The 15,068-nt window shown below is 42.9% G+C and overlaps 1 protein-coding gene across 3 annotated transcripts; it reads right to left on the minus strand.

Annotated features, from left to right (window-relative positions):
- Positions 1 to 2,273: 2,273 nt before the first annotated feature.
- ZFAND5 (zinc finger AN1-type containing 5) lies at positions 2,274 to 14,782 on the minus strand. 3 transcript variants are annotated; one of them, XM_042450948.1, is made up of 6 exons: positions 14,664 to 14,782; positions 8,373 to 8,529; positions 8,003 to 8,114; positions 7,277 to 7,380; positions 4,553 to 4,678; positions 2,274 to 3,930 (listed from the first exon to the last, which is right to left on the minus strand). In XM_042450948.1, the coding sequence occupies exons 2-6, from the start codon at positions 8,521 to 8,523 to the stop codon at positions 3,782 to 3,784; spliced, it is 642 nt and encodes a 213-aa protein (XP_042306882.1). In that variant the 5' UTR covers positions 8,524 to 8,529; positions 14,664 to 14,782; the 3' UTR covers positions 2,274 to 3,781. The 3 variants fall into 3 exon arrangements, with proteins under 3 accessions (XP_042306882.1, XP_042306881.1, XP_042306884.1); XM_042450947.1 differs by lacking the exon at positions 14,664 to 14,782 and adding an exon at positions 13,984 to 14,486; XM_042450950.1 differs by lacking the exon at positions 14,664 to 14,782 and adding an exon at positions 13,984 to 14,482 and having other exon boundaries at positions 7,277 to 7,377.
- Positions 14,783 to 15,068: the final 286 nt, after the last annotated feature.

Consider the following 15,068-nt stretch of genomic DNA (forward strand, 5'->3'; position numbering starts at 1 on the left):
TTTATAAATTTTTCAGGAGGTACCTGGTTCCTAGAAAGATCTAATAACTGACTCCTTGTGGGTTGGGAATCCTCCAAGCATTGTGTTGCTTAGATCAGAAAATAGGTCTATGAAAAACCTTTGCTTAGAAAGCAGAAGGTATTTAGTATTTGAATCTCTTTTTCCTTCACAGAATCACTTACCAGACAGACTCTGGTCTTTTATTTTCTGCAAATAGAGATTTTCTATTTCCTTGTTTAAAGGCAAGTGTGTTATTACTTTCTATTTTCCCATAAATATTTTAAAGATATAAATGCTGCTATATCCTAATTTACTGCAAGCGAGTACAGTTCAAATCTATCAGATCTGAGGATAATAATGAATCAATTCTACAAATAAAACACCTTGAAAGGAACAGCATTTCAACTGTTTAAACAGCTATTTAAATTGCATACTCCATGTTCAAATGAGGTATCAGAAAGTGCCAGGAATATTTGATCTCCTTTGCATTGTTCATTCACCACTGGGCTTTTAAATCATAGTATGCTCATATGGGAGTAAGATCTTAGAGACAAACTGACCAGTTTTTGTACTGGATGATTTTCTTTTGCTCTTTCTACAGAAGTATTAACTCAAGCCACTACAATACAGAAGATAAAAAAAAGTTTTGGCTTTTTTGGAAAATGGACTCTAGAATTATTAATGTGCACAAAGACATTCCACGTAAGATTTAACCATGTATGCTGCCCCATGTTTGAATTACACAGCTAGAGGGAGGCTGACATGGTAGCCTATGATTTTCAGAGTTTAGGAAAGCCAAAACCAGGGACTTGGCTTGAAGGAAGCACTATGCACATATTCAACTCTCTCTCATCACTTACAAGTGTGCACAATTCCTTCTCAGCCTCGTTTAAACTTATCAGCATTTACTGAGGTTAAATTAGGTCATGAAACAGAACCTTTGCAAATGGTTATGCAGTTTGAAACCTTCTGCCTCTGAAATTGTAAGACCAGAAAGTGCTAAGTTCAATACTTTCAACTGCTTAGCTTGCTTCAGTCTATAGTCACACTACAAAGTCCTATGCTTTTGAACAGTAATGGTAGAAATATATTTATTACCGTTTATGTAACTTGCTGGTTTTGCAAAACTTTTTTTACACGCAAGTATTACACAACTGAATTGGGCTTTCCTGGATTAGATGAGATTCTAAGGATTTGCAAGACTAGGGCAGGTAGATTCTATATATTTCTTCTATCAATATCTGTGCTGTGATTTACTGTAAATCGTTACAGTAATAGGATGCTTCTCTTAAGTCTAACCCACTAAGAGCGAGGAAACAGGCATGTCACAACTCAATGCCAAACTCCTTCATCTAGGTATTTCACAACTGTACTATTTATATGCCAGGAAAGGACTTGTTTCTTTCGAAAACATCTATTCCTGATCTTTTGATGCACTTTAGGGATACATACTTGTGTTGACTAGCAGGGTATTTCTGGTATGTAATTAGGTCTTTACTCATTCACTAACTCTTGTAGAATGCACTGGCATGCTTATTCAGTACCTCTTTTTCAACTTCAGATGCCATTCATCTCAGATATCCACCGGACCAAAGAATATTCTTCTCTTCATTACCACATCAACTGTCACATCTGGAAAACTTTCACGCAAGGCCTGATATATGTAACTTGGGTAGCAGGTTATAGATTGTTTTGACTTGCAATGCAATTAATCCCCATCTGCCAAGTGTGCGAAAGCAGGAACATGCAGAATGGATACTGTCGCAGATATCACAGTTTGTCTGCCTGTCTCTTCAGTAGTTTGGCATAGTGTAGGTTGTCTTGCTGTTCCCTTTGTTCACATCATAAAGAACCAATCAACTGCATAGAAACTGGAGCCCACATTGAGGCTATCAGCCATGGTTGAAGCCAGTAAATGGGACTAGGACCCTGCTGCCAAGATAACAGCTAGAAGAAATTTTAAGTGACAACTGTGAAGATCAAAGCAACTAAGACCTGTCAGAATGCAGATTTTCCATTTTTGACCACGATGTTGCTATTTGCTCAACTTCAATCCAGGCATTACATTTGTATTCCAGCTTATATGCGTTGCACAGCTGAATAAATCTTCATCAGCTGATGTGTGAATAAAATTAAAATCCAGTATGAGGAGATACACAGAGGCTAGAACAGTAAAATCCAAGGATTAGTCAAAATTAGTTGTGACTTCTCATAATGAACAGTCCAGACTATTCCATTAGTTGTAAAACCCAATGAACCATCACAAAATGAACTATATCCCTCTGTACATGATTTTATTATTTACATAATACAATATAGCATAGATGCTGGGTAGCATGATTATGTGCAATACATAAATATGAACTATCTGTACACATTTGTTTATCTAATAACTCAACTGAGGACAAAGTTTAAAGCAAAAACCTGATGCTTTTAATGAAGGAAAATTAAGACTGAACACTGCAATATAAATCAGAAGTAGTGCCCTATGTATACACAACTATTTACAAATGAGAACAGGCATTACCACTATACTACTCTAAACTGTACTTGTTTATATAAAAAAACACAAGTTTCATACATCACAAAAAACCTTCCATTATAACACAGAAGTGATATTACCAGACAAGCATCAGTGAAGTATACTGCCTTTTCTAGAGTTGTTATTGTACAATGCTGTAGATAATGCAGCCCATGCAATACACCCAAGAACACTACAGTCCTACACCCAAGTACTATTAAAATGATAAAGCAGCCCTCAGAGTGGTTCCAGGTACCACGTAAAAGTCTACAGCAGCCATATTGGGTATGATTTTTTTTCCATGCAAAATGGTGCAGTCTCACTACATTTTAAATTATAAAAATTAAGAGCTAACATTCTCTTGAAACCAGAACACATTCAACATAAAATGTATATGAAAAATAAATGCTTGAATACACTTGCAAACTAAGTTTGTCAGATTCATGTGTTACTTGACAGAGCTGCTGTGGTTAAATTTATTAAAAAAGATTGTAGCCTTTTGTTTGTAAACGGAAAACAAAGTCTTGTAGTATTGTGCTACACAAATTATTTAGCTACATAAGAGTAAGAAGCAGACAAGTCCTCTGTTGTAAGCTAGTTCATAAAGTTCTGAAATGAAGTTTCCTTTGGGAACCAGTTTGTAATTGTTCAGCCATTTTTATCAGCTCCAAAGATTTCACCCTTCAGACTCAGATTTCTTGCTTTCATTATTAGGTAGCCTTAAACTGCAGCTTATGACACCTGAAAACCCATTCTCATTTAGAAAGTGGCTCCTCTGCAGCTCAGCTTCAAAACAACAATTTGTGGAAATTAAAAGGAACAAAGTTTAACTATGGTAAAAGTAGACTCATTTTTTCCTGGTGTAACTTTTAATCCAACAGGCACGTAGCACTATCCAAGGATGATATACCTCAATTACATTCCCAAAAGGCAAATCTGCTGCAAACATGCAGATTTTATGCATCTGTTTGGCACATGTGAACTAGACAACTCTGTCCTTTGTGCATGTCTGTTTTCCAGTGCAGGTCTTACTCTTTCAACTCATTCTGGGGAGGGCATGTACACATTTTAAAGGGCTGTATCTATCCATTTCTGCCTGTAACACCCACAATATCCTAAAATATCAATCAATAAGACAGACTAAAGTAAAACTCTGGAGAACATCAAAGGAAAATGGCCATGCATCTGCTCTTTAATGTTTTCCTAGGATATTTTAAAATAAAAACAAGGGAAATCAGTCTTTTCACCAAGTAGGTTAGTTTATATTCTCTGGATTTTTTCAGCCACAACAACTGGATTCTCTTTCCTGATTTTTGCTGCAGCTTCTGCTTTGTAATCATATGGGCAGTTGTGCTTGTCAGAATAACGATGAAGTCCACAAAACAGATTTCCACATCGGCAGTCAAATCCTGTGAAGATACAGAAGTATTTTCTTGACATTTTGTATGGTAAACATCTGTAATTAAGGTGTTATCATTCCACACAATGAAGCTGAACTCCATGCATTTTAAAATTATTATGATTTTCACAGCATTACCAACTCTTAGTATCAGATGAAATCTCTCATTCTATGTATCACATGTATAAAGTTACAAATGGTATAGGTAGCATTTTCAATAAAAAGAAAATTCCCACAGAAGATCATTTAATTTATTTTTATAATCAAATGCTTTTTGACTATGTCTCACTTCCAAAGGCTCTTAAAAGTTTCCCAAGTACAGTGGTGCCTCGGGTTACGAAAATAATTCGTTCCGCGGCCGCTTTCGTAACCCGAAAAGCCTTCGTAAGCCGAAAACCCATAGGCGCTAATGGGGAAAAAAGCCGCGGCTCTGCCGCGGCTCCATTTAAAATAGCGCCGGAGTTTTTTCGTAACCCGAAAAAACTTTCGTAACCCGAAACAATAAATCCCTATGGGATTTTTTCGTATCCTGAAAAATTCGTAACCTGGGTATTTCGTATCCCGAGGTACCACTGTATGCAGATCCTAGGAAGAAACTAGATTAAGACTGAATGAGTGTAGATGATGCATACCTGTAAGGCCAACCTTCTTTCTGCACATAAAACATCTGTTCTTCTTTGGTTTGGGCATTTCAGGTGTTTTCTCTTCATTTTGAGATGTACTAGGCTGAGTAACTGTAGGACTTGGTTGAGTAACAACTGGAAGAACAAGCCCCCCGCCCCAAGGTTTATTAGAGGTGCTTCACTATTTGATGCCATACTGCCTTCATCTCCATTATTTTTCACACATGTCAATGTCTGGGCATCATTAGTTCTATAAAGAGCATTTCAGTATGCATCTTGGAAAGAAAGAAAAAAAGCGTAAAGCTACCTGGGTTATAACTTGACAGATGACTTCTCCCTATTTTTCTTCATTTGTTAAGACCACCCTCTTCCAACGCACACCAAATAAAAATTTTAAAATATCAGATTTGATTTCAATATGATAATTTTAATGCAAATACTTATTACATGCAGATACTTAGCGGGAAAACTTATTGTATACAAAGCCTGCTTGGATTGGTCAACTCTCCCTGCCTGCCCAGCCCTCCCTGTCTCTAAGACTATCAGAGTGGTAATGAAGACACGGCTCTTTTTTCCATACCCCAAGCGTCCCAGACGCCTGCAGCTTGCTCCGCCCTTCACTTACACCTTCCTGGTGAGGTGCCCCCTCACCTCATCATCCGGACTGTGCTAAGTCACTTCTTTCCACGAATGAGTGGATTTTCTTCTACCCTACTTGTACAGCGCCACCCTTGTTGCTTTCATAAGGTCACTGCATACGGTGGGGATGCGGCCACGGCCATTTTTGAGCTCCCCCACCATATGTGGCGACCGTAGATTCTCCAGTGTGGCTCGGAGGTTTTAGCACCTGCCCTATAAGACGACCCCTGGCATATAAGACGACCCTGGACTTTTGAGAAGATTTTCCTGGGTTAAAAAGTAGTCTTATATGTCAGAAAATACACTAAGTCTCTGGGAGATGTACAAGAACCTATTCCTGAAACTGAGGGATAGTACAGGCTGGCACTTTGTGTCAGCCTGTACACACAATAGGGCTGCTTGCTCACACACTCAAAGTCCTTGTTTCTTCACCGAGGCGCCATTATGGCACACTCCTGTCCAGATGGCATGCACCATGATGATGTCCCTTGAGCGCAGCACCCAAACTGTGCTGGGCAGAAGTGGCGTCATGACGCCACGCTACGGATGATACCCCTTCCAGGAAGCTGCCCAGAGCAGCTTCTTTGGGGGTGTGGGTCAGTGCCCAGCGTGCGGCACTGATCCGGGGCAGAAAGGGGTGGCTTCCAGCCGCCCATCTGTACAGCCCCTGAGTCTTCTTAGAGAAACCAAGAACCTATAAGTGATGGTTCCCTGATGATGAACTGTAGAAAGGCTGTGCACATGTCAGTAATTTTCAGGTTTTCAATGAATATTTATAGTGTTCTACGGTAGACCTATTCAGGTTTTCTTCTACTCCATTACCCCTCCAAAAAACAGGTCACAACTGATCAAGACAATTTTTAAGCCAGAAGGCTCTTCTAGGCTCTCACCATCCTAACATATTGTGTTTGTATGTTTCAGAGACAGAACACATCAATACAAATGAAGAGTCAATGTCTGAAAATTACAGATTAATCTTAAACAGATCTCAGCCATCTAAAAATCTTTCATCTTGTTTTCTACTTCAACTTGGTTTATAACTGTTCATTGACAGTTCAGACATGACATCTATATACTAACCTTTGAACGAACCCTTTTACCCAATTCTTCTTATACATATTTAATCTTCATGATGTCCTTCACCAACCTGGGACCCTTCAGATATTTTGGATTACAGGTCTTACTAGCTCACACAGCATAGCCAATTGTCAGATATAATGGGAGGTCCAATAATCAGTTAATTTATTTGCCTACTTCTAATCACTTCAGCACAAATCAACAAATTCAATAGTGGAAGCAGTTTCACAAAAAGTTCCATCCAAACACCCAAGTCTTCATTAATGACTGAAGTGCATTATGAATTATGGTTAATAAACATCTGAGATTCATCTCTCCAGATGTCTATGCTCATGTTACATACAAAGGATAACTCTGGTGGATTCTTAACAGTAATCTCTGGATTTTTAAGAGGAAAAAAAAAACCCAACAATCTCTCGCCAGTAGATAGCTTTAAGAGAGAAAAGTTCTACCTCAGCCTTCCGAATGCCATACTGTTCTTTACTGTAAGAATTTAAGGAAGAGGATCATTCAGAAATGTTACTTCCCATATTCAGTATCAGGTTAAGTCAATTCTATTACCTCATGCTACTGTACATGTAGAACAGGTTTTAGCTCTTTTTACTCAATGATGGGTCTGGTTATATTCTGCTGCTAACTGGATAGGCAGGAATTTTCACCATATTCACCCCCCTCCCCCGCATTTTAATTATTTAGAAAACACTTTATAACATTATAATAAAAGAAAATAAACATGTAATACAGAGCTGAGAGCTTACTCTCTGGAGTTAATGGGGTAAGGCAGAAGGATCATCAGATTGCCCATTGTTTCTAAAAATTGTGAAGATCTGCCTAGCTGCTGAAAATATCTGCAAGACTAAAGCACATTCAGCATTTCATAATTCAGGATTATATATTTGGATATTTGATTTAGCGTTCAATAATAAAGGACCAAATACAAAGTAGTATATTTTCCTAGTTATAAAGATTTATATCTGTCAAGGTCCTACTGCACTAAAGTTACTTTTGAATGCATACCTGGCTCTGTTGTCTCTGTTTTCGGAGTTACTTTCTCCTCTCTTGAAATGCTCATTTCTGTCATTTGCTGTGTGACAGGCAGGGCGGCAACAGGCACATTTCTGCTTGCATTCAATGAAATGAAAGCAATCTGTTAGTACTACTAGGAAGGCATAACTTCTAACATTAAAATTATCTTGAGGTCCTTTTAGTAACTATTATCAGACTAACTGGCAATAAAGTCAGTAATGTAATATTCCATAATGTAATGGAATATTACATTAAGAGAGCCAGCGTGGCGTTGGACTACAACTCTGGAGACCAAGGTTCAAATCCCTTCTCAGCCATGTTTAAATAAATAAAAATAAAAATGGGCGACCTTGGACAAATCACACTCTCTCAGCCTCAGAGGAAGACAAAGGCACACCCTCTCTGAACAAATCTTGCCAAGGAAACCTTGTGATAGGTTCGCCATAAATCAGCAACTACTAAAAGGCAGACAATGGAATATTAAAAGCCAAGTGCCCTTTTAATGTAACCTTAAAACAACATGTGACACAAGCACATCCATTTGTTATAAAGCTCTTAAGATTTTTTAAGTGCAGCAATAATCAAGGTGTAGTTATTTCCTCTGTAAATTAGCTGTAATATAAAAAACCTACAATATTATCAGCTAAAGAGTTTCCTTTATGCAAGTGCATCCTTAATTCATTTCAACATCCCTGCATTACTCTATACCTTTCTTACCTTGATTTGTCAGACGTGCTGCCAGCAGCACCTTCACAGTTGTTTAGACTAGTATCTGCTCTCTGTGCAGATGTAGAATCTGAGGTAGGGCTGTTGGAACCACTTGATGTTCCTAACCAGAGGAAAAATATAAGCAAACACATTAGGAAATATAAAATCTATTAATATACAGGACAAGTTAAAATAATCATTAAATTGTGCTTCTGGATGTTTTGAACTAGCTGGGAAAGAATTCAGACCAGAAAAACATAAAAATGCCTCAAAGTTGTGGAAGGCTTCAATAGTGCAAGAGTTCACTCAACTGGTAATTTCAGCAACTTGACTATATTCACAGCTAGCATTTCGGCTGTTATGTTCCTCCAACACATACCCATTGGACTGATTCGGCCACTATTTTGCTGTCTTTGAAGATGTTCTTTATAGCAGACTGAACACATTCCATTAGTTCTAGGATTCCCATAAAATCCACATCCTGTGCTACACAGCATGGGCCCTGGGGTCTGGTTTGTCTCTTGAGCCATCTTGCGCTGTAAATAGAGAGAAAAAACATTGCATTAGAAGCTGGCACATAATCATAATCCACACAAAGTGGCCATCAGAAATGCTGACATCATTGCCCTTCCATAACTGTAAAATAAGTGTTTGGAATGTAGGAGAACAAGACTAGAGATCGACAGAGAAGTATGGAGGAACTACATCCCCCCATTACCTAAGTTTCTAAAACATCATAAATGCCACGTGGGAAGGAGAGCTGCACATGAATCCTACACTTTTCCACTAGTCAAACTGGCAGAGGCAACTAGCATGTTTAATCAACTCTTCAACTTGAGAATTAGGCTGAAGGGAAGTAAGCAACTTCTTGCATGATTCTCTTTTGGGCAGGGCTAAAAGGATGTGAACTATTAAGTCCCCTTACAGATTATTTTTGGTACAAGGGAATACTCTCTTGCAGTTTAGGGTAAATGAATGTGAACCCAAGTGCCAATGCAGTAGTGCACTCATACTGCACTGCTTTCACCTTAATGTATACTCAAATGTGCAGTTTCCACTGACAAACACTTCAGTATAGAAAGATGCACCAGTATTTATCCAATTTAGGGTCATGGTTTCTGATTCACTAAATGATACCTGGATTAAGGCTGTCACAATTTTCACTGGGGAGGAAGAGGGGGTGGTGAGCAGAAAAGAAGTATGTGGAGAATACTTCCTCCCCTTTGCTCCTTCCAACTTCTAGAATGACATACAAGAAGAATGCCTGAAGCAATACATTCATAGATCTCTGGGCATAGTTTTCTGGCTAAAGCAGGAATGTAGTTGCTACTACTTTTATTTTTCTGGGTTTCATAGTCATTTTTTTTAAAATCTAGTAAAGCCAAGCATTAGAGAACAGACTTTATGCTTGTCAATACAAGTCAATGTAATATCTATCAGTAGATTCTACAGCCTAGGACTATTTCTAGGCTGAACTGACACACCAATCAGGTTTTCATACAAATTATGTGTCCGTTTTTGCAAGGAAGCCTACTTGGGGTGGTAATCCAATTCTTTGCTGAAAACATCACATGTTTAAAACATTATCTCCCCCCTCAAATAGCTAATATTTCAACAGGGCAAAAGCCATTAGCTGAGAAGTTTTATTTGGAGCAAGTTTTTTTTTAAACATGTCTTGTGATATATTCATTAGAACAATTACTCACAGCTTTGCTTTGATGCTTACAGCATTTTATTGAATTATTGTAAAGCAATTCAGCAAAATGCTATGACCAAAAAGCAAGCACATTTTTCTACTTGCCCAAGTCCCCTTGTCTGAGCGTGCCATAAGTTCAGGAATATATATGTTTCATGACTGAATAAGCTAAGCAAGACTAAGATAAAGGACTTGATACAGGATCCTCTGTCTACCAGGGTTCTGCTCTAAATTGTTCATCACATAATACTTATTAGAAAAATGGCACTAACAGGGTCTAAATCTAAAATGCATTAAATAAGAAACAAAATAATTTGATTTTCTCTGCTTATCTTAAGCCATCTGATACATTACAGTCAATGCTGACTGTCCAGTTTTGGACCATGAAGTATTTCCTAGTCCACATAGGATTTAAATCTGGGATCATCTCCAGTCAAAACATTCAAATGAGCTATAATCCGGCTCTCAGATTCTTTCAGTGTGGCAGTTATTTCAATATCAAATCCAGGAAAACAGCAGCCTCAAAAACTATGCTTTTTAAAAATGCCCATAAGCAAGTTTTTTATGGATTACAATGAATATTATCAATTGTTGTTCTGGACTATTTAAACAAATGTTTAGAGACATATTAAAGGAAGATAAAGAGATTTGTTCCCTGCCTCAAAACAGCAGGTGGTATAATCAAATAGCATGCCATATTTGCAGTGAAATAACTGTAGTTTCAAAGTTATATGTAGGAGAATTATGCACAGAAAACTAAATTTGCTTTTTTTTAAAAATGGCACCAACAGAAATATTAAGTGTAGTAAGTACAAACTATGTAAAACTAATTTATGGTGATTATTTTAAGTTAACTGGAAATGCTCAACTATTCACATCACAATTTGTTTTAGTGTCCCATGAAGACAGAAACTGACTTCAGTAAATGCCGCCTCGTGCCATTTTCAGTTTTCTGATCTTAAGGCACTGAGGTAACACAAAATGTATGGTTTGATAAAAGCTGTTATAGGAAGAAGGTTTTCTGCTTCAAAGGGAGCCTGCGTGTGTCAGGTGGAAAAGAACTTTATACAGTAACCTCATGCTATTTACCATACTTTTTACACCTGGAATACTAGCTCTTAACGCCATCACATGTGTGTCTGCTTGCTTTAATATTTCTCAGAAGCTAGGATCACATGGGCGAGTGCATTAGCTTCCGCTTGTCACAAGGCTGCAATGTGACACAGGCTGAGCTAGAGGCTCAGACAGAACCTCGTCAACAGGGGCCTCTGAAATCAGCTTCTATTTATAACTCCAAAGGCTTTCCAGCTCCTGTACAGAAAGAACACAGGACTCAAGCAGCAAAATCCTTATTCACAACAACGACAGGAAAATGCACACTTCAGTTAACTTGATATGGCAGGCTCAAAGGGGAAGAGCACAGGAAAAGGAGTCGCCAAATTCATTGATTTGCAACTACTTTAAATTTTAACCCCGAGGGAAAAATACAAGTAACGTTTTGAAGTGATTTTTGTTCTCTCACTCCCATAATACACATTCTCCCAAAAGATGTTTTGATTCCAGGTGTCCAACTTCCCCTTACAGAACAGCTGCAAATGAGCTCCACTGCTGGTTGTACCAAAGTCACAGCGTCAGAATGGAGAAATAATGCTGAATAATAAACTGAATTTGGTTACATGCAGGCAAAATCCATTAAGTCCTCAGAGGAGTTACTTCCCATTAGTATTAGAAAAGAATTCACAAAGTGTATCCCCCCCCAATCCACAGAGGAACATACTCCTTGGTGCACTGGTGTCTCCTTTGGAGGTTTCTAAACAGAGGCTGGCTGGCCATCTGTCGGGGATGCTTTGATTGTGAGTTCCTGCATGGCAGAAAAGGGGTTGGACTGGATGGCCCTCGTGGTCTCTTCCAACTCTGTGACTCTATGGCGGGTTACAAACGGCCCTCAAGGGGCCGTTTTCCCACCGCCGCCATTCGCTGCGTAGGGAAGCCCCAGCTGCCAGACCACGAGGCTTCCCTGTGCAGCAAAAAAGGAGCGGCGAAATGCCGCTCCTTTTTGGAACGCGGAAGTGGCGCCGCGAGGGGTGGAGTGCGCCCTCGCGACGTCACTTTCGCCGCGACACGTCTGGACGCACAGTGTCCAATACGTAAAAATGGCGGCGCCCATGTGGATGGGCACTGCAAAAAAGTACGCGCTCCGTGCGTACTGGGAGGAGGGACCGTCAGGAAGGTAAGAACCTTCTTAACCCTAATACGGCCCTTCCTAACCCTAGTACCCGCAGAGCGCGTACTTTATGGTGGTTTGTAACCCGCCTATGTTTTAGTATACATAGATTTTAGTAAGATTTTCCAAACAGGATTAAAAGAAAAAGCAAAAGCAAAAAAGGGGGGAGGAATATCCCCAGTGACTACATTTTTAGCACCAAAGATGGCTCTTAGTTTGGATTGCTGATCTGAATATTCTTTTACCTAACTCTGTAAAGCACACAGGCAGAGAGTAAGGCATCTTAATTAAACTAAGATGGGCATCAGGAAGATGACAACAGTGTCATGTGTTTTTAAGCAGAGGCTGGATGGCCATCTGTGTGTGTGTGTGGGGGGGGGGGGGTTGGACTGGATGGTCTCTTCCAACACTGTCTGTGTGCCTTCAAGCTGTTTCTGAGTTATGATGCCCCTACGGTGGCGTATGGGGTTTTCCTTGGTAAGTTTCTTGAGAGGGTGGTGGTGGGGTCTGCCTTGGCCTTCCCCTGAAGAGGCTGAGAGAGTGTGACTTGGCCAGGGTCACTCAGTGGGGTTTCTCTGGCTGAGGCTCAAAAACCATGATGCTGTGTTGGCTCCCTGCACAATTTTCTGACTAAACTGGGCCAGGAGCAGATGAGAGAAAGAGAGAGAGAGAGAGATGGTGCCATGGAGAAATAAATAAGCCAGCATTCTGAAGGCTTTCATGGCTGGCATGGCATCCATAGTTGGCCATGGAGAGCTCTCTGAAGAGGCCAGATGCCACTGGAGAAAGACGTCAGGGATAAACTCTCCTAGAACATGGCCTATGCTATGCGCAGCCTGGAAAACCCCACAGAACCCAGCCTTTCCTGGTGGCACACAATTGTGAAACAGCCACGTGAGGGAAACAAAGGGGAAGAGGCTGCCAGCTCAGAGCAACGGGGAAGGAGGGAAGGAAGGAAAGAGGAGGGGGAGGGGGGGATGGATGGATGGGGAGGGAGGGAAGGAGTGCAAGGCGATCCGCTCTGGAGCGCCAAGGGCTCGGGGACATAAAAGGCGCTGAGGAAAAGCAGAATGAGAAAATGGCAGGCGGGGAGGGCCTGGGCGGAGAGAAGAGAGGAAGGGAGAAGGAGAGAGAGAGAGAAAGGAAGGAAGGCGGGAGAGAGGGAGGGACAACCCACCCACCCACCCTCCGCTCGGGCCTCGTGAAAGAAAACCACTGAGTCATGCGCGGCGGCGGCAAGGCCGAGGCCGCTTCGGGGAGCGCTACCTTCCAGGCCTCCCCCGGGGCACGGAAGGGGAGAGCGCCTTCCCCACCGAACTCCGGCCCCTTCCCTCCTTCGGACCCCGGAGGGAGGGAGGCAGGGAGGGGGAGGCCCAGGCCTCCCTGCTGCCCTTTGTTCCGTCCCCTCTCCCTCCCTCCCTCCCTCCCTGGGCTCAATTGTCTTACACTCCGCCCAGTTCCAGGCGGCCAGGAAACGGCCCCCGCGTTTGACGAGGGCGGAAGCGCGGCGGCGGCGGAGGGCTTCTTCCTTCGCGCCTTCTCTCCCTCTCTCTCTCCGGCCGCCCTTTCTTCTCTCCCCGCACAAAGGCAACGGCGGCAGCCCTTTGTCTTCCTCCTCCTCCTCAGCCTCCCTTCCCAGCCACCGCCGAGGCAAGGCCCTTCCTTCCACAAACGCCCGCCCACGCAATCGACATATATATATGTCTGTGTCCATATACATCTATCTACATCTATATATAAAACAAGTTTGTGTGTGTACAGTATATATATATATATGGTCATATATATAAATAGGGACAATATATGTGTATTCCTCTGTCCAACCCGTCCCCCCACACATATTGTCCCTATATAGGCTATATATATATATGTGTGTGTGTGTGTATTCTCAACATATGCATGACATATATATCTATATCCAAAAGGCGAGACCAAAGGCGCTGTCCCTCTTTCCCTTGCCCGACCTCTCCGTCTGCCCCTTCCCAAGGCCCGCCCCATACAGACCCATGAAACCTGGACCCAGCTGGGGATGGGAAGAAGGGAGGCAGGGGGAGCCTCGGGGGGACTCACCGGCGCCTGGTGGGTCCTGGCGAAGCCCCTACGTGCCGGAGGAAGGGACAAAGGGAGGCGGGGAGGGCAGGGAGGAGAAGAAGAAGAAGGAGGAGACCACGACGAGGAAGCGCCGCCGCCGCTGTTGTCCCGGCTCTAGCGGGAAGAGTCCCGGAGCTGCTGCTAATGCAGCAGCCGCCGCCGCTTCCTTCCTTTGTTCCAACTGCACGACGGAGGAGGAGGAGGAGGAGTCGGCTTCTGCGCGGGGAGAGCGAGCGAGCGAGACACGCCGAGGGAGGAGGAGGAGGAGAGGGGGGTCGGTGGGTGGCCGCGAAGGGGAAGAACAAGAAGAAGATGGTTCCCGGCCCAGAGAGAAAGAGAGAGAGAGAGAGAGAGGGAGGGAGGGAGGAAGGAAGGAGGGAGGGCGCTGGTAGATAATGGCGGCGGTGAGGATGACGGTGTTGCTGCTGCTGCTGCTGCCGCCGCCGCGAGCCTCCGGGTCCTGATGGAATATCCGCGCGCACGCGCACAAACCGCCACTTGGGGAGCGAGCGAGAGGAGGGAGGGGGCGGGGAGAGCTGTGTGCGCGCGCGCTCTCTCTCTCTCTGTCTCGCGACGCTTTAGAAAGGGAGGGAAATAGGCCTTGCTTGCTTAACCGCGCGCGCGCCCGCCCGCCCCTGACCCAGGAGTGGCTGGCTTACTGTATTGTCAAGATGGGCTGCCACCACCAGCGCCTTCGCCGCGCGTACGTCACCGTCACAAGCCCTCTTATCTCTCGCTGGTGTGCGTGCGCGCGCTCGCGCTTTCTCGCTCTCGCTTTGCCCCCTCCTCCTCGCGTCAGGCAGGCGAAGTTAGGCGAGGTTTCGGAAGCGAGGGAGGAGGGGGGGCAAAGGAGGACGCGTAAGCGCGAGCCACGGCGCATGCGCCGCCTCACAGTTAACAGTAGTCACCAACGTCAACGTCACTGTCGCTCCCCTCCCCCTCCCCTGTCTGAGTCCCGTCACCGTGAGGAGAACAAAAAGAGGGGAGGGAGGAAAGGCGGTTGGGGCTCGCTCTCGTTGGAGTCGCCTCCTGCTGCTCGCCTTTTGGGCTTCTGTTTAGATGGG

This window comes from Sceloporus undulatus, chromosome 2 (genome assembly GCF_019175285.1).
Source record: "Sceloporus undulatus isolate JIND9_A2432 ecotype Alabama chromosome 2, SceUnd_v1.1, whole genome shotgun sequence".
NCBI classification, from domain to species: Eukaryota; Metazoa; Chordata; class Lepidosauria; order Squamata; family Phrynosomatidae; genus Sceloporus; species Sceloporus undulatus.

What these genes read in the sequence shown, in the direction of transcription:
- ZFAND5 (XM_042450948.1), bottom strand. Translation starts at nt 8,523, where the DNA reads ATGGCTCAAGAGACAAACCAGACCCCAGGGCCCATGCTGTGTAGCACA. An exon ending in TGGCCGAATCAGTCCAATGG is followed by an intron (nt 8,115 to 8,372) that starts GTATGTGTTGGA and finishes TCCTCTGGTTAG; the next exon opens with GAACATCAAGTGGTTCCAAC. An exon ending in AGCACGTCTGACAAATCAAG is followed by an intron (nt 7,381 to 8,002) that starts GTAAGAAAGGTA and finishes ATTGAATGCAAG; the next exon opens with CAGAAATGTGCCTGTTGCCG.